This window comes from Halichoeres trimaculatus, unplaced genomic scaffold (genome assembly GCF_033239565.1).
Source record: "Halichoeres trimaculatus isolate MK-OKI-2021-1 unplaced genomic scaffold, fHalTri1.1 fHalTri1_scaffold_3, whole genome shotgun sequence".
Classification (NCBI taxonomy): Eukaryota; Metazoa; Chordata; class Actinopteri; order Labriformes; family Labridae; genus Halichoeres; species Halichoeres trimaculatus.
The window spans coordinates 2,175,188-2,201,582 of NW_027437181.1; the positions used below are offsets into that span (position 1 = coordinate 2,175,188).

General features: G+C 36.7%; 1 protein-coding gene across 22 annotated transcripts in view; it reads left to right on the top strand.

Moving 5' to 3' along the window:
• madd (MAP-kinase activating death domain) overlaps nt 1-26,395 on the top strand; it is an 83,542-nt gene that overhangs the window by 22,675 nt on the left and 34,472 nt on the right. For 9 of the 22 annotated variants that reach the window (XM_074665759.1, XM_074665756.1, XM_074665752.1 and 6 more), the window contains exons 4-17: nt 195-498; nt 1,161-1,292; nt 2,424-2,537; nt 2,675-2,755; nt 5,992-6,048; nt 8,063-8,235; nt 8,676-8,911; nt 10,544-10,700; nt 10,786-10,889; nt 10,976-11,178; nt 12,878-13,131; nt 13,382-13,521; nt 13,733-13,834; nt 18,732-18,791. In XM_074665759.1, the coding sequence (XP_074521860.1) occupies nt 195-498; nt 1,161-1,292; nt 2,424-2,537; nt 2,675-2,755; nt 5,992-6,048; nt 8,063-8,235; nt 8,676-8,911; nt 10,544-10,700; nt 10,786-10,889; nt 10,976-11,178; nt 12,878-13,131; nt 13,382-13,521; nt 13,733-13,834; nt 18,732-18,791 (2,117 nt within the window). The remainder of the gene's footprint in view (nt 1-194; nt 499-1,160; nt 1,293-2,423; nt 2,538-2,674; nt 2,756-5,991; nt 6,049-8,062; nt 8,236-8,675; nt 8,912-10,543; nt 10,701-10,785; nt 10,890-10,975; nt 11,179-12,877; nt 13,132-13,381; nt 13,522-13,732; nt 13,835-18,731; nt 18,792-26,395) is intronic. The other 13 variants (XM_074665768.1, XM_074665766.1, XM_074665765.1 and 10 more) reach the window with 4 other exon arrangements.

The following is a 26,395-nucleotide window of genomic DNA, read 5'->3' on the forward strand; positions in this document are numbered from 1 at the left end:
AGAGGCACTGGTTGAATTAGACACCTCTGAATGGCTCAGATAGGAAGTGAACTAGGAGGAAATCTATAGTTGAGGGTCTTTTTCAATTATCACTTCATAATGATTCATTATCGATTGCACATTTTAAGCGTATCTGTAAAAGAAATCCTCATTTCTCTGTGAATCCTGACCGTGCTCTCTGTTTATCTTCCCAGGGACACCATGTGGCGAGTGTTCACCGGGGCGCTGTCGGTGGAAGAGAAGGGCAGCCAGCTGCTGGCCGACCTGCGAGAGATTGAATCCTGGATCTACAGGTTGTTGAGGTCACCGGTACCGGTGGCGGGTCAGAGACGCGTGGACGTGGAAGTTTTGCCTCAAGAACTGAAACGATCGCTCACCTTCGCCCTTCCTGACAACTCTCGCTTCGCCATGGTCGACTTCCCCCTGCACCTGCCGCTAGAGCTGCTGGGAGTGGACGCCTGTCTGCAGGTCCTCAGCTGTGTCCTGTTAGAGCACAAGGTGAGGAGCGCACAGGGTGTTAGCTGTGGTTGGTGTTTTTTCTGGGGTGCAGCTGTTTGTTTCCTCAGACGTTTTCTCTTTGGCGCCGCCTCGATGTGAACATGCTGATCTGAGCGACCGAACGTGCAGACGCTTCATCTCTCTTCATGTTCGGCTAACACTTAAACACAGGAAGCCCTGTTTGGCAGGTGCTGATGCTGTGTTCTGTAATTGCTCCTCATTTTTCTGACATCCAGGCTCATTTGCATTTATCCCAGACTGAACCTGAGCTTCAGACACACTGCTGAGACGACACACTGCCGGATAAATCCTGGACGGTTTCTCTGACTCAGCATTAATGGAGGATAAATCAGGACGGCACACTTTGAATAATGTGCCCAAGGTTCAGAGCCCCTCCTCCTTTACTCCTCTGTGGGGCTGAAAAACTCCACGGACCCGTTTTTATTCCTTCAATTCATGTTTGACAATAGGTTCAAAAAGATATTTAATCACTTCAGGCTGAACTGATTACTGTCTGAAAGCTTTCTGAGGGACTTCCTTTCAGGGACTTTGTGCTTATCACTGATTATGAATGAGCCGCTCTGAGGCAAAAGTGAGGCGTTCACACCTTTACATGACAAAACAAATAACTGATTCAGCTTTTTCTCTTCCGTTCTTCACAGGTCATCCTTCAGTCTCGGGATTATAACGCTCTGTCCATGAGTGTCATGGCTTTCGTGGCCATGATCTACCCGCTGGAGTACATGTTCCCCGTCATCCCCTTACTGCCAACATGCATGGCCTCTGCTGAACAGGTAATAAAATCCTCTTGGACTAATTCTACCTTTTTCATGTTACATTGGAATCTGTCAAAGAGGAGGGAATATTGTGTGTTTGCTGTTGTGGCTTCAAAACTAAAGAACAAGTTATGACAGCATGTTAAACGGGCCTCTGTCTGTTTTAAAATCTCTCCTTAAATCCATCTATTTTCTCTGGCCTTTAACACATTAATTGTTGATTTTATTTGATTTGATTTGATTTGATTTTGTTTTGTTTTTTATTTATTTATTTTTATTTTATTTCTTTGTTTTATTTTGTTATTTATTCTGTTTTTTTATTGTTCTACATTGTGCCTTTAAATTAACTTTTAACTATGTTTTATGTTCAAAATTGTTTAAGAATAATTTTTGCATTTTACTTGTAATACTGTTATGTCTTATGTTGGCTGCTTTGCATTTTGTTTCATTTTTTTACTTTCTTTAATTTTGTATTTCATTTTATTTAATTATTCTATCTAAAATGTGTTTATTTAATTATATTGTTTAATAATATATTTTATTTGATTGAATTATTTAAGTATTTGTCTTATTTAATTATTTTATTTAATTATATTATTTTATTAGATTTTTTTATTGTTTTAGAATTGTTTTTGCATTTTACATAAATGCAGTTTTGTCTCATATTAGCTGCTTTGCATTTTGTTTAATTTTTTTACTTTATTTAATGGTTTATTTTATTAAATTATATTATTTACGTATTTGTTTTATTTAATTATATTATTTATGTATTTGTTTTATTTAATTATATTAACTATCTATTTGTCTTATGTAATTACTTATTTTCTTTAATTAAAGTATTTTATTTATTTATTTATTTTTATTAATTTATTTAGTTATGTATTTTATTGTTCTCTATCATGTCTATGAAATTATTTTTAAAAATATTTTACGTATAAAATTGTTTTAGAATTGTTTTTGTACTTTGAATTTAGTGCTGTTTTGTCTCATGTTAGCTGCTTTGTATTTTATTTTATTTAGTTTTTTTATTTTCTGTACAGCACTTTGGTCATTGGGGTGTATTTTTAAAGTGCTTGATAAATAAAGTTGTATTGTACGGTTATTTTAGCAGCAGACCTTGACTGACAGATGTGTTTTTCCTCCCCACAGCTCCTTCTAGCCCCCACTCCCTACATCATAGGCGTCCCAGCCAGCTTCTTCCTCTACAAATCAGATTTCAAAATGCCAGATGATGTGTGGCTCGTGGACCTTGACAGCAGCAAGGTCAGAACGCCGGCGTCCTGCTCTTTCTTCTGATCCTGTTTTGTCTGCTTTCTTGATGACTAATGAACGATGTTGAATAAATTATTTTTAGATCTGTGTGTGTCTTTTTCTAAATCACTCTTGTTTTTTTTCTGCAGGTTATAGCTCCCACCAATGCAGAGCTCCTACCGCCTCTCCCAGAGCCTGAAGGAGGAGAGCTAAAGAAACATCTGAAACAGGTAATGCACGTGGTTCGTCCGATTACTCTGCAGCTTTTCAGCAGTTTAACAGTTTAACAGTTTCTGATTCTTGGGTCGGGCTCAAACTAAACCAGAGGGATAACGGGCTGAGAAATTTCTGGAACCCAGTCAGTGCTATTTTTACTCCTGTGACTGTTAGTGGGTTTAGATGTGTAAATATGAAACTTCTCTCCCAGCAGTGTGAAGAGTAGGGCCTTCCTTCCTCTGCAGAGTTGTATGTATCGTGTATGGCAGAGTGTGAAAGCATTGAAATGAGTTTTGAGGTGCACTAACATGAACAAATGTTTTTTTTTTCCTCTGTTCTTGTTGCATGCTCTAGCTCTTGGAGGTAAAACCAGATCATAGGATTGTGTGACCCAAGCCAAACCTTTAGTAAAGCTGTGCTGATAGTAACTAACACGCCCCACTTCCCCTGTTATCCAACATAATATGAGAATCAGGTTCTGATTCATGGAAACACCTCACACTTTCTGACTCTGAAGACAACACCACCTCTAAGTCTCAAACTATGAAGTCAGCTCAGACAGAAAACTTTATTTTCAGTTTCCTTTTTTAGCTTATTTTGACTTCATTTCAATTTTTATTTCAGTTAGATAAATTTTTTTTTAATACAGAGTAATGTGATATAAAAGTTGTGTTCATACCCTTTGCGGTCCTCAGTTTTTACTGATTGTATACAGCCGGGGGGAGAAAATATGTATATATTAGAGTCAGACAGAAGCAGTTCAAAGAGAAATCTGTGACATTAATGAAAAATACAAAGATTTGAAAAAAAGAAAACACGGAAAACAACAACAGGACAATTTGCTTAGACAAAACAGTATCATGGTGCTCCTGAGTGTCATCATCCACAAAGATTTCCTGTAGAGATTTTACATAGTGAGTCTATTTGGTCTAGGGTTTAATAAATACATTTTTTTGTAATTTTAAACAGATTCAAAAACAATTCAAATTATGTTTCTATTATTATTATTATTATTATTATTATTATTATTATTATTATTATTATTATTTTTATTATTATTTTATTTATGTTAAAATATATTTTTATTGCATTTTCATGAGCGTACATTCATTATAATCAGAGACACAAAAGTAAAATTGGACTAGTAAGGAACACTTAGAATGCTAGCGGAATGTACTGAGCACCACTTAAACATGGATGCAAAACCTCCCAGAAAAAAACAGAAACAAAAACAAAAAAAAAGAAAAAGTTACCCTCATATTTATTGTCATAATTATTATTTTTATTGCTATTTTTATTATTATTGTTATTATTTTAATAATTATTACTATTGTTATTATTATATTATTATTATTACTACTACTACTAAAAAAAAAAATAGTCAACAATCATAATAATAATAAATAGAGCCTAAATAGTAAGAAAATAAATAAATCATTATTATTATTATTATTATTTAATTTAATTTTTCATTCTTTGTATTTATTTATTTATTTTTTTTTTTTATGTTTGAAAATAGTTTTATTGTACTTATTGTACTAGTACTTAGGGTACTAGTGGAATGTACCAAGCACCACTTAAACGCAGATGAAAACCTCCCAGAAAAACAATAAACAAAAAAAAGCACAAAAAGAAGAAACAGTTACCCCCATATTTATTTTTATTAAGATGTTTTTATTATTATTATTATTATTATTATTATTATTATGATAAAAATAATAAAACAGTTATCAAAATTAGAGCTTTAATAGTAAGAAAACAAATAGATTATTTTTTTTGTTTATTTATTTTCATTTTATTTTTGTTTGAATATATTTTTATTGCTTTTTTTGCAATAAATAAATAAATAAATAAAATAAATTTAAAAAAATTATAATTAAAAAAAATATTCATAATAATAAAAATGATAATAATAATTATTATTATCATTAATATAGTAATAATAATAATAATAATAATAATAATAATAATAATAATTATTATTATTATTATTATTATTATTATTATTATTATTATTATTATTATTATTATTATTAATATGGTTATGATAATAATAATAATAATAATATATAATTATCAATATAATAATCTACAATAATCCATTCCTTTACTGTAGGAGGTTCAGGAAGCAACCAGGGCCTTGTTATTGCTTTTTTTTACAAACACAGCTAAAAATGTCAAACAGTTACCTGTAAATAGGCCTCACCTGAATATCAGCACTGCCCATGAACAATGTAGGGACAAGTCAATGTTAAGTTTACTTTTTAATTTTTATGATACTCTGTCCAATCAGTTTTCCTTTAACGTTTTAAAGCTTGTTTAGTGACCGTTGGTTGATCATAATTTTGCACACACAGTTCGCTCCATATGCCTTGAATCAGAGCCGGTTCATCAGCAGTGTGTGATTAGCAGCTCTCTCCCCCGTGTGCGTAAGTGTGATGAGAGGCTGGTGTGTAGGAGTGTGCGAAGCCTCAGTTTAGCAGTTGTGTATTTGGAAACAAGCACACAATATTGATGTCTGTGAAGGGATAAAATGTCACTTGAGGTGGTTCAGCTGATTATTTAAAGCCTGCGATGCCAAAGCAGAACGCTGCTGATGTGAGAGTCACTGAAAATACTTGCACTCAGCACGGGATGATTAAAATAAATCAGTCCAAAAAGAGAGACTGATTTATTGACATCGTGTTGTTTCAGCCCCCTGTAGGAAGTTACCATCAGGGTTTTTATTTTGCCACAGGTTGTGCAAGTATTTTCTCTCTGTTTGTGAAAAGATCTGCTGTTGTTGTTGTTGTTTCTGTCGTGACCACTCCATCGTAACCGCTGGACTGCCCCAGTAGGTCACCATGGATGGTCTTCATGTGTCTTTAGCAGCTTTAGGTGAAGTCTGGTTATTGGTCACATTATTGCTTTGTTTTGTGTCTCACTGTCCTCCATTGTCTCCTGTCCATCACCCCTCCAAAAGTGTGTCTTCTCTTCTCTCCTTTCTTCAGTAAATTAGAAGAAAAAAAAAAGACGCCACTGCTCAAGCAGACCAACATCTTCCTCAGTGGTGTTAGATCTATTCCAGTCACAGTTTAGTGGCTCTAAAATAAACTTTTCCTGTGAGATAAAAGTGAAGTTGTGTTGAAAGGAGACAGAGAAAGAAAGGGGACGGGCTGATGCTGTGACCCTTCATCATGTGCTGTCCCAGTGTCAGTCACAGTTCTCATCCCAAGCCTTCATGTGACTCTCCTCACATCTCTCTTCCTAGTGTCTGGTTAGGTTGACCGTGATCACCCAAAAGCAGATCTTCTCCTCTGAAAATAAGGTTACTCATCTCTCCTCCCATGGAATGTGTAATGCCCCTGCACGGATTTCTTCTTCTTCTTCTTCTTCTTCTTCTTCTTCTTCTTCTCTCACATTGTTTTGCTCGTCACTACTACTTACCTCCTCCTCCTCTTCCAGACTTGAATTAAAATGCATAACAGTGTCACTGAATGTTGGACCAGTTTTTATACTCTGCTTAGCTCTGGCTTGAGCATGACTGAATGTGCGTGCATCGATATCTTGGCATCAGTGAGTGTCTCTTTAACCAAATCAAGATATGATGAGGCTAATTCACCCTGAGACAGTTAACATTCATCAAGACCCGGCAACTACATGTTCCATTATGCTAAGCTAAACATTGACACTCCAGTTTGCAGCAGATCCCTCAAGGCAAACCATGCATAGTGACTTACTTCCCTTGTGCTCCTCCTCTCCGAAATGACGCACCCACCACCGGCATCAACATTCACCTAACTATCCCCTAGATCAGGGGTCTGCAACCTTCACTTCCATAAGAGACGTTTTGATTAGCTCACCTTAAACCAAAACATTCTGAAGCCACAAACTCCACTTTATCTTCACACTAAAATCCAAAAAGGCTATAAAATTCTAAACATAGTTAAAATCTAGTGAATTATAATTAAAGCAAGTAGCGATTTCAGAATTTTTGAAATTGGACTTATGATGTCTAACTTTTTTTTATTTTTGTTAAATTTGCAAAATTGTGAAAAAAATTGCAAAAATAATAAAAAGCAAAAAAAAAAAATGAAATGCCAAAAAGTTTGCTAAAATTTCAAAAATGCTAAAAATCTTTGAATTTTCAAAACTGCAAAAATTGCACAAAAATTTAAAAAATTGCAAAATGTCTTTTTTGAAAAATTGGAAAGATTTTAAAACTTTATATCTTACAGAATTGCTAAATTTCATAAATGCTTAAATTTGTTAATTGTCAAAATGCCAAAATTGCGCAAAATTATAGAAATTTACTTAAAAAAAAAAATGCATTTTTATTTATATTGAAAGTTTGTAAAACAGATTCTTAAAAAATTGCTTAAATTTTAACAAATTGCAGGAATAATGAAAAGCAAAAATAAAAAATTAAATTTCCAAAATTTGCTAATTTCTAAATTGTAAAAATTCGTTAATTTTCAAAACTGCAAAAATTGCACTAAATTTAAAAAACTTGCACTTTCTTTTTTGAAATTTAAACTTTGTAAAAGATAAATCTCAATGATTTGCAAAATGTAAAAAATGATCAAATTTATAAATTTCAAAATCTGCAAAAATTGCGTAAAATTTGCAAAATTTCTTATTTGAAATATTAAGTTATTAAAAAATAAAACTTACAAATTTTAAAAAATGTTAATCAATTGCAAAAAAAGAATAGCAAAATAAAAAATGATTATTCAAAAATGTGCTAAAATGTCAAAAAAGCAAAAATATTCCAAATGTCAAAACTTAAAAAACAACAGAAAAAAATGCTTTTTTAAATTTCAAAGGTTTCAAAAAAATAAATCTTAAGAATTTTCAAAAATGTTCAATTTTTTGATAATTATGCTCAACTCATCAAATTTTTCTTTGCTAATGTTTTGCCACATATCAAGCGTGTTTGTCAAGCCAGCACGTTGGCAGTTAAATGGATCTATCCACACAGAATTAAAATCTCCAGAGCTGAAGGTTGCACACCCCTGCCCTAGAAAAATAACGTAAAACTTTGAAAACAGTTAATGTACAGTTAAGGACAAGGAACCTATCATTTGTAATTTATCTTATCTTATTGGTACACATACTTTTGCTTAAATAGGTAGTATTATCCATAATTATTAAAATATAGGATGTTTAGCTTTATTGTAGCTTTGGCGCTTATTGTTTTCTATTTGATGAACCACTTTAAAATTGTTCTGCTAGTTTCTAGAGAAATGTTGATGCCAAATGTGGGAGTGTTCCATCACAGCGCCCTGATTTCTGTCTTCCACTTCCATGTCTCTAATTGTCGTCACCGTCATCTTTTCTAGGCCCTGGCCAGTATGAGCCTGAACACCCAACCCATTCTGAACCTGGAGAAGTTCCAGGAAGGTCAGGAGCTGCCTCTGCTCCCACCTGGACGAGACAAAGCCTCTCCGTCCTCCACGGAGTTCAACCCTCTGATTTATGGCAATGACGTCGATTCTGTGGACGTAGCTACCAGGCAAGCAATACATGTTTTTATTTCTCATGTTTCTCTCTTTCAGTCTGAGGAGCTGGGAAATAAATGGCCCAAGAATCAGAGAGCCAGTGAGAAGTATTGATTTCCTGTTGCTGAAAGTGTTACAGATGCATTAACTGATGATGGTGATCTTACAAATGCTAAACTATGAGAAGGATTGTTTTCGTGTATTTCACAGAAGACCACAACTTCACTCTGTTCATCAAAACAAAAGTGTTCCCTGAATCACAGCAACCAAAAACGACATTTGTAGCGTAAAGCTATCATAAGATTGGCTTATTCCATCTGAAATTCTATAGATGTAGCAGGACTTTAAATGTTCTTTTGTTTATTTTGTTTATAGAATAACTTGTTTGACATGCACTGGTAATTAAACAAAAAGAAAGGTCAGGAGCTATATTCTTCTTCTTCTTCTTCTCCAGGGTCGCCATGGTTCGCTTCTTCAACTCCCCAAACGTCCTCCAGGGGTTCCAGATGCACACTCGCACACTGCGCCTCTTCCCTCGGCCTGTGGTGGCTTTCCAGTCCACCTCCTTCCTGGCGTCGAGGCCACGGCGCTCTGGCTTTGCTGACAAACTGTCTCACACCCAGGCGGTGGAGTTCTACGGGGAATGGGCTCTAAACCCTTCAAACCTCGCTTTTCAGAGGATACACAACAGTAAGACTCCCAAATATCAGAGAAAAAGCTTCAGTAAATACAGTTTTAGGAAGGCTAAAATATGAGCTAATGGTTAAAATGAGAGGTAAAGGCTATTAAGAGAGCTAAAGGCTAAAACACAAGCTGAAAGCTTAAGCAATAGCTAGAGGCTTAAACATAGGCTAAAGGCTGAAAGACAAGCTAAAGGCTAAAATAAGAGCTAAAGGCTGAAACAAGAGCTTAAGGCTGAAAGATGAGCTAAAGGCTGAAAGAGGAGCTAAAGGATAAAACACAAGCTGAAGACTTAAACTTAAGCCAAAGGCTAAAACACAAGCTAAAAGCTTTAGAAATAGTTGGAAGCTTAAACATAGGCTAAAGGCTGAAAGATGAGCTAAAGGCTGCAAAATGAGCTAAAGGCTAAGATAAAAGCTAAAGCTTAAAAAATAGCTAGAAGCTGAAACATAGGCTAAAGGCTTAAAGACAAGCTAAAGGCTAAAACACAAGCCCAAGACTTAAACTCAAGCCAAAGGCTAAAACATGGGCTACAGGCCTTAAAGTAGGCAAAATGCTAAAACATAAGCTAAAGGCTTAAAAGACATAAGCTAAAGGCTAAGACACATACTAATGGCTGTCACAGAGCTAATCGCTAAAACACGAGAAAAAGGCTTCAATATTAGCTTAGCTATTAGGCTAAAACATGAGCCAAAGGCTTTTAAATTAGGTAAAGGCTAAAAGACAGACTGTAGGCTGAAAAACAAGCTAAAGGCTAATAAGACAGCTTAAGGCTAAATCCTAGGCTTAAGGCTAAAAGGAGAGCTAAAGGCTTCAACATGAAGAAAAGGCTTAAATATGAGCTAAAGGCTAAAACATGAGCTATAGGCTAAAATACAAGCTTAAGCCTCAAACAAGAGCTAAAGGCTGAAACATGAGCTAAAGGCTAAAATACAAGCTTAAGCCTCAAACAAGAGCTAAAGGCTGAAACATGAGCTAAAGGCTAAAATACAAGCTAAAGACTTAAACGAGAGCTAAAGGCTGAAACATGAGCTAAAGGCTAAAATACAAGCTAAAGACTTAAACGAGAGCTAAAGGCTGAAACATGAGCTAATGGCTTAAATGTAGGCTCAATGCTAAAACAAACTAAACACTAAAACATGAGCCAAATTCTTTTAAATAAGGTAAAGCCCAAAAGACAGATCTTTAGGCTAAAACACGAGCTAAAGGCTAAAACATCAAATATCAGTAAAATAGCTTTCAGTATTTCATCAAATACAAATTTAGACTATAATTTGTTAGCCTCTTCAAAGTATCAACTTATTACTTTTGCTTTGAAGCATTAGCATTCACAGAAATCACACAAACACTATCATGGCTGGCAGGAGCAGGTCGTATGTTTTTTACAGCCAAACTTTCTACTGAATTTAGGAAAATTAGCATCCTGTGAACAGCAGTAAAAATACTGAAGCAACAATACGTCGGTAAAAGTGAGCACAGATTTATGTTTGAGGCTGTTTTCAATTATGAAAGAGAAGGTCAAATAAAAGTGATAAAGGGAGAATAAATTGTGGGAACATCCATAACAGTCTGTATCATGTTGATACATAAAAGGTGTTAAGGTATGTTTTGTGAACATTGTGACCCACATTTCTGCTCTAGATGTGTTTGACCCCTCGTTGATCGGAGACAAGCCGAAGTGGTACGCTCACCAGCTGCAGCCTGTGGTCTACAGAGTGTACGACGGGAGCTCTCAGCTGGTCGAAGCCATGGCTGGTCCCCTGGAGGACGAAGGCAACGAGTCTGACCCCACGGACAGGTGGGAAAGAACAAAAACATTTAATGCAAACACTTCCTGTTCGACATTTGTTTACCTTTTTGTTTTCTTCATGTATTTACCCCAGTGGTAGTGACAGTGAGGCGTACGATGACTCCAGCTCATCCTACTCCTCACTGGGAGACCTTGTGAGTGAGATGATCCAAGGTGACATCCAGGGAGACACGCCGAGTACGTTCCTACATCCATCACAGTCTACGCATTGAGCACATTCACCGTTCCCCTTTCCCTCAGTAGTTTTTACCTTATTATCTCAGGTTTGGACCCGCCTACCCACGCTGCACTGGGAGATGCAAGCGAGGTTGAGTTTCAGGACTTTGAAGAGTTCAGGGAAGGAACTGACTCTGGTCCACTCAGTGGGGACGGACCAGCTGAGCCTTCAGATGGACAGCCTCTCCGCTCAAGCTCCAGCACGACTGCAAGCTCCAGTCCCAGCACAATTATCCAGGGTGTTAACCATGTGAGTGGGACTTCTCATAGTGTCAGCTTTTTGTTTGGTTTCACAGATTTGGATGCTGATTAATTTAAAGGGGGCTGTGAGGAGTTTTTCAGGGATTTTGAAAAAAACTTAAAGGTATCTGCCTGATCATAATCCACACTTTAAAATACATTTATTATCAGCACCAATATTACAGATTTCAAGGTATTCCTAAATGCTACTTCGTAGCTTCCCAACAAGGTCGAGCAGGACCAGATTGATTTATGGCACGTCTGAGTCTCTATGACAACACCACGCCCGCTGATGAAGTTTAGCAGAGCGAAGAGAGATCTGTGTTTTTCTCTGCTGAAAACGATTTCTGTGATTAATTTTGTAGTGATGGTGGACACTGGAGCCTAACTGTCCGACAGAAAAAGGACAGAAGAGCAGAAGAAAGAGAAACAGGAGAGATAGAGCACAAACTACAGGCTAAAACACGAGCTAAAGGATAAAACACATGCTGAAGGCTTCAATACTAGTTAAAGGTTAAAACAAAGGCTAAATGCTAAAAAAGGACCTAATGGCTAGAACAAGGGTTAAAGGACAAAAACACAAGCTAAAGGCTGCAGCACCAGCTTAAGGCTAAAACAGAAGTGAAAGAGCGAAAAGAAAAGCTAAATGCTTTAAAACTACTCAAGGCTAAAACACAAGCTCAAGGTTAAAAAACATGGGCTGATGGCTAAAACACTGAGTGAAAGGGTGAAAACACCAACTAAAGGCTTAAATACTAGTTTAAGAATAAAACATGGGCTGAAGACTAAAACACAGGCTAAAGGCTTACACAAGCTAAAGGCTACAACACAAGCTTCAAGGCTAAAACACAGGCTAAAGGCTAAAACACTACCTCAAGAATAAAACATGGGCTAAAGGCTAAAGGCTTAAACCCATGCTAGAGGCTCAAACACATGCTTAAGGCTAAATCACAAGCTAAAGGCTACAAAAATGGCTAAAAGCTAAAACATAGGTTAAAGACTATAACATGTGCTTGAGGCTCATACACAAGCTAAAAGATAAAACTCGGGCTAAAGGCTAAAACACATGCTTAAGGCTGCAACACAACCTTAAAGCTAAAACACAGGCTAAAGGCTAAAACACAGGCTAACGGCTAAAACACAGGCTTAATACAAAAACTTGGCTGAAGGCTAATACATGGATTTAAGGCTTAAACATCCTGAACATATCTCAGAGCAGAAGTGCTACATATAGCCAGCTACTAAACTATGGTACAAACTGACAGCGTTTGCTTGTTGTCCGAGCTTAAGGTTAAAACATAAGTAAAGGCCAAAACATTCGCTAAAGTCTAAAACACAAGCTAAAAGCTACAACACAGGCTCAAGGCTTAAACATTAGGAACATATCTCAGAGCAGAAGCGCTACATGTAGCTGTCTACTAAACTACGGTACAAACGGACAAAGTTAGCTTGTTGTCATGTTTCAAAGCGTAGCTCTTCCTAACTGTTGATAAATACCTTACCTCGTTGGATCTGGGAGAAAGTTGCCTTGAAGAAAGAAAACTAGAGTTCAGAAGAAGGTCTGATCTCCATTCATTTCCATTTCTAGTTTAACTTAAACAGATCCTCCTCACAGGGTCTTTAAGTTAACAGAAAAATAATCTGTGGTTGTCTATGAAGAGGAGAAATGTTGTCGTTCCTGGTTAATCTGTGTCATCATCCTCTTTCAGGACCAAGGGGACATTCCTGAAATCGAAGCTTCAGCCAGCGCAGCTCTGCAGAACCCTGTCCCAGCTCTGGGCAGTCAGCCGTTCCTCAGACCTGCAGCTGACGCCGGCCTGGTGGAGCAAGGCAGCAAAAAGCAGGAGTATGATAACCCGTACTTTGAGCCTCAGTATGGCTTCCCCTCAGAGGATGATCCTGATGCAGAGGAGCAAGTGGAGTCATACACCCCTCGATTCAACCAGAACCTCAATGGCAACAAGTGTGTTAAACTTGTTCATCACTTGAATGAATGCACACTCATCATTCAAACGGGCTCTCTGACCAAACCATGCAATGCCAATCTGTACCCAAACCCAGCATGTCTGATCTGCTAATCGCTCCATTCATGGTGGTCTTGAATCTCTGGTGGTGTTATGTGTCGTTGTTGTGTGAATGCTTCAGACTTCCCTTAAAGATGAGCTCATACGTATGTCGTGGGTTTGCTCTGTAACTTTTTAACGTCTCCTCAGGGTACAGCGTCCTTTACGTCCCAGCAGCCTGAGGCTCCCCGGAGAGTCTGACGGGGAGGGAGACTCACGCAACAGCTCGCCAAACTCCACCATCTCCAACAGCAGCAACGACGGGCTCGGAGGACTCATGTCTTTTGCCAGTAAGAGGATTTGAATGCCATTTGGTGTCTTTTCAGCTAGGCCCAGATGGCACAGCATGGAAAGTGGGCTGATTTATGTGGGTGATGATGAAACACTTAGTTTAAAGGCTGCTGCAGAGGCTGATATATTCCTGTGTGCATGTGCATGAACATGTGCTTCTCTAACACTCATATCCATACTTTTATTCCTATTTTTCTCGTTTATTTACAGGCAATCTGTACAAAAACCACGGCACCAGTTTCAGTCTGTCCAATCTGGCTCTTCCCAACAAGGCAGCGAGGGAGAAAGCGACACCTTTCCCCAGCCTCAAAGGTAGGACAGCACTACAGCCCCTCCCCAAGTCATTGACGTGGTGTCTCAGTCCTCTTACTGTCTGTCCCGGTCGTTTGGTGTGGTTGTAAAAACATTCAAACATGAATTTAAATGTAATTTGTTCAAGTTAAAGAAAAAAACCTCACCAGAAAATATTGATTTCATCATCATCAACATTTTATTAAAACCTCCCTCCCTTCTTCATCCTGTAAATATGTGGATAAAACTCAAACATTGTAATTTAAACCCTCATAATTTAACCATTGGTAATGAAACGAGTGGCATCTTTACAAACTTTAACTTTTAAACAGAAAACCATCCAGTAAATTTATAACTTCATTTCTGTTTTTCATGATTTAATTCCTTTACTTTTTCTCTTTTGTTCTTTTTTATCTTTTGTTTTTGGGGTAAGAATATTTCAATATTGATATTGAGGAGGAAATGGAGCAAGCAGGTTTGTAGAGCTGCTTTTTTTTTTTTAATAGCCTGACGTTTTCCTGCTGTGTTGCCAAACAGATATGGCACTATTTGAAAGGAGAGTATTGAGGATATATCAAAGTTTTTCTCTCAGGAGTAACAGGAAAATCCACTCGAAAACAAGAATCATGCCATGGTTTTACTTCTTTAATCAGCAGCAGATCCTTCCTGTCAGACTTTGGTTCATGAGATGATTTGTCAGGGATTTGATCAGATTTGGCACAAGTGGAGTTATCTTTCTAACTTTCTAAACATTGATTGAACGTGCAGCCTGGTGTCATTTTAGAGCGGGAAATTTTAGGAACAGTAGATCTTGATGTTTTCTTTTAAATAAAACAAAAAAAAGAAAAAGAAAGAATTGTAGACCAGTGGTTCTCAGGTGTTTCAGTCTGCTCCCCCCTGCTGTGGGAATAATAATAATAATAATAATAATACATTTTATTTAAAAGCGCCTTTCAAAACACCCAAGGACACTGTACAGGATAAAACAACAATAACACCTATCAAATCATCAAAAAAAAAAAAAAAAAAAAAACTACTAAAATCAGCAAAATAAAACGGAAATACAGGAATACAAGAATAGACCAATCCAAAAATAGAAAAAGTAAAAAAAAAAGGAAATTAGGCCATCTGTGTGAGTATATTTCTCTATATTCTGAATTATTTTCTGACACTGATACTATTCTTATTAGGGATAGACCGATCATCAGCGCCAATATTTAGCATTTTGAAGCATATCGGCATCAGTCTTTTTTTTTTTAATCTAATCCGCCAGCTGATAATACACTAAAGGATGTGGTCACACTAGCAAACTGTATTTTGCACAATCACACGGACAGCGTGTATGATCTTTGACGTTATGATCACCTCGACCGCTCCTCTTGACTTTGAATTGATACGGTACCGTTGCCCAGTACCTGGCAATCCATTACCGTTACTCAACAGTACCAATTTTTGGTACTTTCTTGTGTTTATGTGGTAAAAAATATCAATTTGTGTAACAATAAAATTTATATTTTTTCAATTTAACATATTTGTTCTTCAATATATAACCTTGTAATGCTGTGTTCATGTCCAGCATGGAAAATCTCCTACTCTCCCACTCCCTCACAGTCACAAAGCTACATAAACATGGCACCAATTGATTTTACGTGACTCAGTATCTGGTAGATCAGTGTATCATTCGTTCTTCGGCCTATTTTTCACTCTTTTGATTTGTTTTTAAATTAAAAATAGAGTAAGAGAGAATGGATTTATCATGGGATTTATGTTCTATTCGTTTTTGTTTTGTAACATTTTTGATGTGTTGTGAGCCAGGAGTTGTTGACTTTTTCTTTCCTCGGGAAGGTCAGTCAGTCTCTCCCGGGTGATTTCATTGATGGGTGAATCAAGCAGCACAAAAGCTAACGTTTTACAGTTATTATTAGTTAATGTTCAAGGATGGCGGACGTGTACGTGCTTTTTAAAGAGGGGAAGCGTGTCACACTTCGGAGGCTTCAGTAACGTGACGTTTCCGCCTGAGGTTGTGTTGGATGCAGACACGTCCGACACTCATTGCAGAGCATCTCCGGACACCCATGCCCTGCAACGTCTCCAAAATGTCTGTGTGGGTCTTACCAGCTTCGAACAACTGCTTAATAACATCAGCGTGTTGTTCTAGTGCAGCCATAGAGGTCTAGTTATATGTCACTCACTGTAAATCGCCTTCTCTATCTCTGTGAACAGGTTTCAAGATCCGCGCGGTGATGGCCTCCCTGAGAAAACAGTCACAACTTCCGAAAATGATATAAACCAAAAACGAACAGAACAAAAATCCCATGATAATTCCATTCTCTCAGACTCTATTTTTAATTTCAAAACAAAATCAAAACAGCGACCCGGCCCTAAGACGGTGTTATTTTTTGCTCCAATCCAGCTGCGCTTCTAGCATCTGAAAACTTGACTTACGGTAGAAAACTTTAGGGAGCTATTTCTCTTTTCAAATTTTCATTTAACTTTCTAAGACAGCTGCTGAGCCTGGGAACTGTTTGATAAACACATGCTTATTGGGCTTCAAACAAATCCCAAATTTTGACGCCAATATTTTCACTTTTACTGCAAATAAATATCGACCCAAATATCAGCTATCGTCTTTCTTGACCACCGATTATCGGTATCGGTATCGGCCCTGAAAAAAACCCATATCAGTCAATACCTAGTTTTTATCCAAGCTTCGTCACTGATGAAATATTTTCTGTTTGCATGGTTTTGTATAAGATTTTACCTCTGTTTTTTCTGTATTTTTAAAATAATTTGGGAACCACTGGTCTACACTGACTGCAGGATTCTTTGTTTTAGCTAAAATGAAACAGATTTGAGCTTTAAACAGGTGCACTCTTAAAGTTAATAGTTACAAACACAGGGATCTATGTATAAATAGGAAAGTGTTTCATCTGGATTTTCACTTGAACTGAGAGAAAAAGGTGAAGCATGGTAATGTTACTCAATAGCTCCACCCCGCGTGGAATAGCTGCCATGGAAAATGTTCTGCTCCTTTGATTCTGATGTGTTTTGTCTTTGTTATTCAGATACCCCTGACAGCCCGGGTATGTTCTGTCTGCTGTGAGAGTTTGTGCTAGCCCCTCACTAGCTTTCCCTGAAGTGACTTACACCTATCTGACACCCTGTTTCTCAGCTTAAGACTAAGATAGACCGTCCTCCTCTAACGCCAATCAAAGCTCCCCTCTCTGCCCCCGTCATTCCCCTCTGTGTGACTGGTGGAGTCTTTTTAACGCGCTCTGATGCACACGTCAGGTGTTGCATCTGCACATCCTTAGGATGTCAGTAAATCTCTAACTGATGTTCACAGGAAGTTGAGTGAACTGTTTCCCACCTGTCCCCCCTCCCCTCTGTTTAACGTCTTGCTTTCTTGTCTGGTGGCTTCCATCGTTGAGTGTTTTAAAGGTTGATCATTACATTTAAAGCTAAAAAAGAGGTTTTCTTATGAAGTATTTTTATTGTGTGTCATGAATCTTTTGTGTTTCTACTCCATCCATCCCCTGAAGTTGCGTTTGTATTGTTGAGATGAACTGTTGAGCATTAATCCAGTAAAGTATGAGCTCCTCACAGCTCCTACTTAGTCCCATAAATCAGGGGTCTTCAACCTGTGGCTCTGGAGCCTCATGCAGCCCTCTGAATCCTCTGCAGTGGCTCTTTGTAGCTTTAAAAAAAATTATGAAAATAAAGAATTTTTATTCTTCTTACAGAGGGTATTGATGATCAAAGACACTGACACTAAATATAACCTGTGTTAACATTTCATCTAACTAAACTAGATATGCATCACATCTTGCAATTAAGTCTGCCACCACTTTACGTCAACTCCTACACCTCCAAAAACAAAAAACGACAAGTTGGGCAAAGTTAGCAATGTATTAAGTTATTAATAGTATTCTTTCAAAATATTTTGAATTTTGAAAATTTGAAATTTTAGTTTTTAGTCGTTTTTTTTTTTTTCAAAATTTTGAATTTCAAAATATTTTGGTTTTAGTTTTTTTTTTTTTTGTAAAAAAAAATTGAATTTCCAAAAATTTAGTGTTAAGGTTTTTATTTTTAAAAATTATTAAATTTCCAAAAATTTTGATTTTATAATTTTTTAATTTTTTTAAAATATTGAATTTCCAAAAATTTTGATTTCATTTTTTTTTGATTATTGAAAATTTTTGAATTTCCAAAAATTTAGATTTCAGGTTTCTTTTAATTATTGACAATGTTTGAATTTCCCAAAATGTTGATTGTAGGTTTTTTATTTTTTAACATTTTTGAATTTCCAAAAATTTTGATTTTATTATTTTTTTTATATTATTTTGAATTTCCAAAAATTTTGATTTCAGTTTTTTTTTTATTTTTTGAAATTTTTTGAATTTCCAATTTTTTTTTTTTTTAATTTTCAAAACTGTTTTTTTTTTTTCTTTTTTTTTGCAAATTTATTAAAATAAAAATAAATAGACATCACATGCACAATTTCATGAACTCAAAAAAAAACATCTTGTTCAGATAATTATTCTCTAGATTTTTATCTGTTTAGGGATTTTTTCATGCTCATCAGCCTTTATGGTTAATATAAAGTAGATTTTGTGGCTCCTGAATGACTTTAATCCAGGTGAGCTGAGGAAAAATGGCTCCTATGAAAGTAAAGGTTGCAGACCCCTGCCATAAATGTTAAATGTGTTTTCAGACATGTCATTCAGGACAGAAAACTTCATCCGTTCATATTTTCTTCCTTTAATTTTTTTAATTTCCTTGATTGTTTTTGTTATGGCGCCATTGAGTGTATGCATGTGTGTTGTTTTTGGGTTGATGTTCAGACTGGTTGTGTCTGGGCCGGTGTCCCTTTCTCTGTCCACCTTTCCTCGGCACTAATTTTGGGTTTTGTGTGCAGTATTTGGGCTAAATTCTCTAATGGAGATAATTACAGAGGCCGGCCCGGGGAGCGGAGAAGGTGGGTTCTGCCCTTTTACTGAGTGAGCTGCATGCTTCTCCAAGCCAGTCAACTACATCTCCCAGCATCCCCTTCTGTCTCTCCTCATTTTCAGTCACCATGTTGTGTCATCAAAGATCCAGTGGAGCATTGAGTCTGTTGTCTGATCACGCTGCCATTCATAGTGACTGTCCCCCTTGCCTCAGACTAACTGTGACTGCACTCCACAGCATTCAGTTTCCTTTTATTCATAAAGATTTACAGTCATCAGGAAATAAAACGGCACAAAAATGCACCGAAAGTCTGAGAAGCTGTTTGAGATAAAGAAAGGAAAAAGCTAATCCAGCAGCATCTTTTGTGTGTTGCTGCATCGCGTCCTCCAGCTGAGCACAAACGGGGGTTGGGCCCAATCAGGCGGTAATTGTGCAGAGCACAAAGAGCAGTGACTACAGAGCAGATCAGCTGTTCAGATTAACACTTCCAGGGTGCAGCGTGTTTGATATTCAGAGCGTTTCAGGCAGGGTCAGACTGGTTACTCAAGAAGCTTTGTGTGGTTGTGTGTAAACGTGAGTAAATAACAGGAAGTGGCGTGTTTAGATCATATATTTCTCATCAGCAACAGTCAATCAGTCTTGTGGTTGCTTGTGTCCTTTGTGGCATCCTCGATGTTGCCGCAGGTTTTACGTTTCAGATCATACACATTTTTGTTCAGCTGTGAGCTGAATAATTCATCAACCCCTCGGGGGTAAAACTAGTTTGGTTTCCTGTGCACAATCACCAAGGACACACAAACAAAACCAGTTTCTCAGAGGACTTTAGTGCAGCTCCAAAACTCGATTAGCTGCTACGCTAACAAACAGGAAATTATAGCTCCCGTGAGTAATGTTCAGCTGGTGGTGAAACATATTAAAAAGTATACAGATGCATGTTATGACCAAAGGAAACAAATAATTTCTAACACCAGACATTTCTCAGAGATTCAAACACTGTTTCACATTTACAGGAGAAGAAGCTAAAAGATAAAACTAGTATTTTTTTATCCCAAGCAGCATCAGCAGCTTTAATGAAACCAAGCACCTTTAATAAAATAAAAATAATAAAATTTATTTATCAAGCACTTTTAAAAACAGGCTTACAAAGTGTTTTTTATAAAATTAAAAACCGCCAACTGACAAAAGAAATTAGGTAAAAGATTAAATATCCTGCCTGTGATACTACCAGAGGAGGAATTTATTGCAGCATTGATTAAAAAAAAGTGTTTTTAATAGAGATTTAAAAGAGGATAAAGACTCTGCCAATCTAATCTATTTAAGAATCTTTTTTTTCCAGAAAACTCTGACAGAAAAGGCCTGGCCACCTCTTCTAATAACCAATCTCCCATAATGCACCTGAAATAGTCCCTAATATAGGCTGTAGATTAAATAATTAAAAAAACCCTTCTTCTTCTTATTATTATTATTATTAATAATAATAATAATAATAATAATAATAATAATAATAATAATAATAATAATAATATATTGAGATAATATAACATGGCACAATAGCATCCCAGGCTACAAAGCTTGACTCAAAAAATGGGAACTGTCTGTTTTTCAAACCACCTACTACATGTGAATGTAGTATGTAGTAGGCACTGCATACTTCCTACTGCTTTTGCATTTAGTATGTAGTAAGACTGCTCTTTGGGGTCTGTTTTGTAGTATACTACTCTGGTTTTTAGTTTCTGAAAGCAGAGCGACAGGTGATGGATTTATTTTTGGTCGCCAGCCAATCACACACTAACATCTAGGGACAATTTAGAGTGTTCAGTTAACCCCATGAGCATGTTTTTGGACTGTGGGAGTAGGGCTGAACGATTTGAAGAAAAGATTGAATTGCGATTTTTCTGGCAGATATTGTGATTTCAATTCCATTCACGATTTTCTTCCAATCAAGCTTTGGGATATTCACATGTAGGGCTGAACGATTTTAGGAAAAGATCTAATTTTTCTGGCAGATCTTGCAATTCACGATTTTTTAATCATCAATAGTGATGATAAATAATCTGTTTTCATCAGCTTCTACTCCTAAACAGAGGCTTTGTGTTGTTGACCTGCTTACCAGCACTTTTAACATATAGATTGTCTACAGATTTGTAAAACAGAATGTGTATCATACTTGACACAACAGATTCTGGGTCAGTCAGGAGCGCTGCAAAAAATTGCTGCTTTGGCGATCTCAAAATTGCATTGTCTAAAATTGCGATTTCGATCTGAAAACGATAAATTGTTCAGCCCTATGTGGGAGGAAGCTGGAGGACCCAGAGAGAAGCCACACATGCACAAGGAGAACATGCGAACTCCACACAGAAAGGCCCACCGGCCAAGCAGGGAATCGAACCGGGGACCTTCATGCTGTGAGGCTGCAGTGCTAACTGTTGCGCCACGTGCAGCACACCCAAAAGTTGTATTGTTTATTTACAACAAATCTGGAAGGATTGACTTTTTAATTTTACAGTTGATGGATAAAAAAACACTTCCTTACAATCCATGAACGGTTTAAAACAGTGAATTAGTGGTTTATATGAGCTTTAATGAATTTGTAGAAGTAAACACCTCTGTTATAAATAGAAGCGACAAGATTTACTCCTGTTTCTTCCACATCACTTTACTTCTACCTCACGGACCATCCAGCATTAGTGTTGTTGTATTGTAGTTGTAATGCCGACTCATTCCAGTAGATGGTGGACAAACAACATTAGCACTGTGCATTGTGGGAAACAGTATGCCAGGCACACTGGTCTGTTGCATACTGGGAAATTTACCTGGATCAGTAAGACATCCTCGTTTTTTTGGCGAACTGCAGATTTAGCAAATTTTCACGTTCTGACTCCTACAGACTGAACTTTAGCCAAAATAGTCGCCACTGTTAGCGTAGGAGGCGGTTGGGTAAACAAAGCAGGATATAAAGTTTATTTTTGAAATACTTCCCAAAAATATGAAGAAGCAAAACCTGTTTTCATAAACTAAACCGTAGATTTTATTTCTTTAGAAATGAATATGTGATATCTTGTCTTTGTGAATGTTACTGTTCTTGTGACTATTTAACGAGGAGTACTGGAACGTGTGTTGATTGGATTTATTCCTTTCGTTTTCAGCCTGATCTGATTAAACTTAAATAGAGCTCATTTTTTTTCTAAAGGGCTTATTATTATAATCTTTTTATAAAGTCTACCGGTATTTTTAGAACTTATCTTCCAGCTGCCCAGGTAGCGAACTCACCTCAAAGCCTGTTTTGGCTCCGTCTGTGGAGTCCAGATTGGCTTCCCTACTATCCCCTGTTACTCAGGTCAACCAATCATTTGATCCCTAAGATCAGCGACCATCTAAAATAGCAGTATCCTGCATTAACCCACTGAGCTCATCTAGCTGCTTTGACAAGCTAGCTCTAAGAGCTGGGGTCGGGCCAACACCTGCAGGCTGTCCAGCAGAACAAAGCCAGAGACTCACCTGGAGCTCCTGCTGTTTGTTTACAGCAACTTAACTCTCTCCAACTGAGATCTCACTTTTTATATCAACACAGTTTGTAAGACGTGTAAGACGTTTCCCTAAGGTCGACTTAATCTGTCCCCAGAAGAGGCTCTCAGTGTGGAGTGCTGAGTCTGTCACACACGTGATCTGAATACAGCAGGAAGAGGAGCTCTGCGTCGTTAGATTTCAGAGTGAAACATGCTGAAACAGTGCGAGGTGTACAATCAAAGTAACCTCGTTTACAGCCCAGAGTTAGCAATAAACACAGCAGCCTGTAATCATAGATGTCACATCAGAAAAGCTTTGTGTTCTCGTCTTGTAGGAGGCTGCTCCTCCTCCGTACTCTGATCCTCTGGAGAAAAAACAGGGAGTAATAAAACGTGGAGAGAAATGTCTTTGAATCTGTGTTTTCAGAAGTCAGTCATCAGGGCGTGGAGCAGCAGCAGCTGAGAAACCTGAAGGTTAAACTCTGGTTCCTGCTTCTTTAAGGGACATTACAATAAGATGTCACATATTGATTTAAATATTCATTTGGGCTGAACGGTTTTGGAAAAAATCTTTTTGTGATTCTTTTTTAAACCAATATCCTGATTTAGCATACTTTTTTATTTATTTATTTTTTTTGAGGGGCGTATATCTGGTTCATGAATTTACAGGAATAACATGTCTTTATATAACTATTACAATCCCAGCAGAGTATTGACTGATTGATTCAACTTCAAGCCTTGTAGAAGTGTTATAAAGTTATCATTTCGTTATTTTTCATTTTCGTTATCAAGTTGAATAAGAAATATAAAGGATTCAATTAGTGATGCACGATATATCCGTATCGATATCACCATCTGTGTCAGCCAGTGTTGGTCATGTTTAAATATTTACTCATTAGCTGCTTGAACGATCTTTCAAGACCCAAATAATCTTGTTTTCTCTGACTGTGTGAACACTAAAACTACCTGAGAAGAGTGGACTCTCTTCTTTTATGTCTCTCTTCCTGTTTTTGATCCAAAAACAGACAAAACAAACTCCTTTTTGATCGTGTTTGTCTCAGGCGCTACATCCTTTGATCCTCTCCATGATCCGTATCGTCTTTTCTCACAATGGTGCCACTCTTTCTCTCTGAACTATGGCGACACATCATCTGTGTCAAGATTTTTCAATTTATTTTTTGTATTTTACCAATATTGATAACAATAAATATCGGTTCTCGGCCATAACAGCAATATCAGATATCGGAATCGGCCAAAATTTTCATATCAGTGCATCCCTAGATCAAAGTTGTAAATATGTTTTAGTTTTACCGACCAAAGTTTGTTCGTAACGTCACATTTTTGTTCAGATTTTGGTAGAAGTTCCCTCCAAAACTCTTCAGTGCTGCAAAAGCCTCTGTTTTTGCTTTTCTCTGTTTCTAATTTTCAAAGTGCTGCACCTGTTTCACCAGCAACTGGCACCTACACCATCTCATATGGATTGGAATTTAAATGTGATATTATGGACGTTTATAACATTTTTACCATGAAATATTAGTCACACGAACCATTAGATATTTTTGTTATTTAATGATTTATTGAGTTTTGGAAAATCACGACTCACTCCTGTCCTGGGTACATGTTTTCCTTCTGAAGTGTCTTAAAATGTCAACTGCCTTTCTGTCATTCATGCAACATGTTGGTCAGTGTTTGCGTGTTTGAACAGTTTAAACCAGGGGTTGGCAACCTAGGGTGTCATAGCTGGCAGGTGAGGCTATTTATGTTGGCATGAAGACAACAGTTACAGAGAGGCAGAGTACAAAATAAATAAACAACAACAAAACTACTATACTATTAAAATATTATAACTAAATTTGAATCATGACATTACAAGTTTGCGAAGGTGACTTGCTATTGTTTTACCACAAATCTCTTGGAAGGTCAGTCTGCTAGCTCGCAACCGCAGTCCATTTAGCGGTGTTACTGTTATCATGGCAAACAAACCAAGTTCCAGTCGTTCTTTCCGACATAACTGGACCAGGGAGTACAGATTTATTGCCAGAGATTGACAAAGATCAGGGGATATGCCCCCTCTTTGCTGTAAAAGTGTGGTTTGTAGGACACCAAGTGTGCAGCGTCTTTTTTTTTTTTTTTAAACAATGTGTTTATTGAGTTTTTGACATTTACATTATAAAACATTTTGACCCATCCTTAACTTAATCAGGGTTCCTGCAGATCCTTGAAAAGTCATAAAAGGCATTGAATTCATAATTCTAAAAATAAGGCCTGAATTGGCATTGAAAAGTCTTAAATCCAAATTTCAAAAGTCTTAAAAATTTGAACACATTGGTAAGATTTATGTTAGTTTGAAGTAAAGAAAATATTGAGTAACCTAAGTAATCTATTTTACGAAATAATTTCCTGATTTACTCTCGTGGTAACATTGTGTGATCACAATAGGAACTAAGAAAACGGTGATGTGGTTGCACCAGGAACTTTTAAAGCAGACGCATGTCTTGGTTCTACCTATGGTGCCTGGAGAGAGAAAAAAATTAGGAAAAATTGGCAAAAAATCCAAAAGTGGCTTAGGAAAATTGATTATGGCAGCAAAATTGAGAATTAAATTTGAAATTAAATAAAAAAAACCTGTAAAAATTCCAAAAATGGTTGTGACAGCAGATGGGGGCAAAAAGGCATAAAGTTGTAAAAACGGGGTTAAAAAAAGGTAAAAAGTGATGTTTTATGTAAAATAAACATTGGGTTAAAATTGCCTCTAACCCAGGTAATTCATGTGGTGTTTTTGTTTGTTAGTTTTGATTGTTTCAATTGTGGTTCGTTGTCGACTTGTTTTTAAATTTGATTTCCAACGTCATTAAAAAGTCTTAAAATGTCTTAAATTGAACCTGCCTTTAGCTGTAGGAACCCTGTTAATAAAAGTGAATAAATAAATAAAATAAAATAATAATAAAAATAAAAAGGACAATAATAAAGATCAGTACAGCAAATACAAATATGAATTAATTTATGTAAAACATAAAAGTGTAATATTTAAACCATATTTTAATTATTTTCACTTCGAGAGTACATGGTCAAAGGAACATTTCCTTCTGTAGAGAAATCAGCAGTGTATATCTTTTCCCCCCATCCTCCTCGAGCAAACTGGACAAGTCATTGTCCCTAAGATATTGAATAAAAGGCTCCCAAATGCTGTGAAACAGATCTTGTTTATCTTTCAGGGTGTGAGTGATTTTTTCCAAGGGAAGAAACACAGACATTTCATGAAACCAGCGTTTAATGCTAGGCCTCTCACTGTTTTTCCTGCAGCGTCTTTTTTAGACCAGACATGAAAACAGCGTTAGCCAAGTATGCTAAACAGAGCAACACTTTCAAAACTTTCTGCACCATTAAAAACTAGGGGTGTAAATCACCAGTTTCATGATGATACGATACGATATCGATTCTTTGGACAACGATATGATATTTGCCGATATCACAAAGTCTGTCACGATACGATACGATACGATCGGATTCAGGGGCCTTCGATTGATTTAAGACGATATTATGTCCTCACTGAACACAATCAGCAACATTTCACCTGAGGCAAGAAAGAAATACAAAACAATTTTGATCGTTTTATTACTGAAATGTGGAACGATGTGCTGACCTTTGGGTATGACAGTTTGTGGAGGATTATAGCCATCTGTATGATCTAATTATGTTTTAAAATTAAAACTGGTTAAATTCAGGTGAGGTGCTTTTTTGCCCCCACAATTACCTGTTATTCTGTAATGTTTGTTTATTATATCAAGTAATGATGCAGCACTATAATTAAAAATGACTGATCACACAAACTTTATTTATTTATTTTTTTACTTTATTGACCTCCGACATTTGACCATTTTCTATCAAACCAAAAATTTGAAGCTTTGATTTTAATTAAACCCAAACATTTCTATTGTTCAAAATTAGAACTATCAACGTAACTAACTTAACTTTTTTTTTTTTTACTGTGATGCCTGATAACAGTTTGTATGTCAGTGTGATCAGACTTTGCTTTAGTTTAATGTTTCCAGTCGATGTGGAGGAGGAATGACACTAAGCTCTCGCCGTTTTACTTTTTAACTTTATGAAATTTCATGAATCAGTG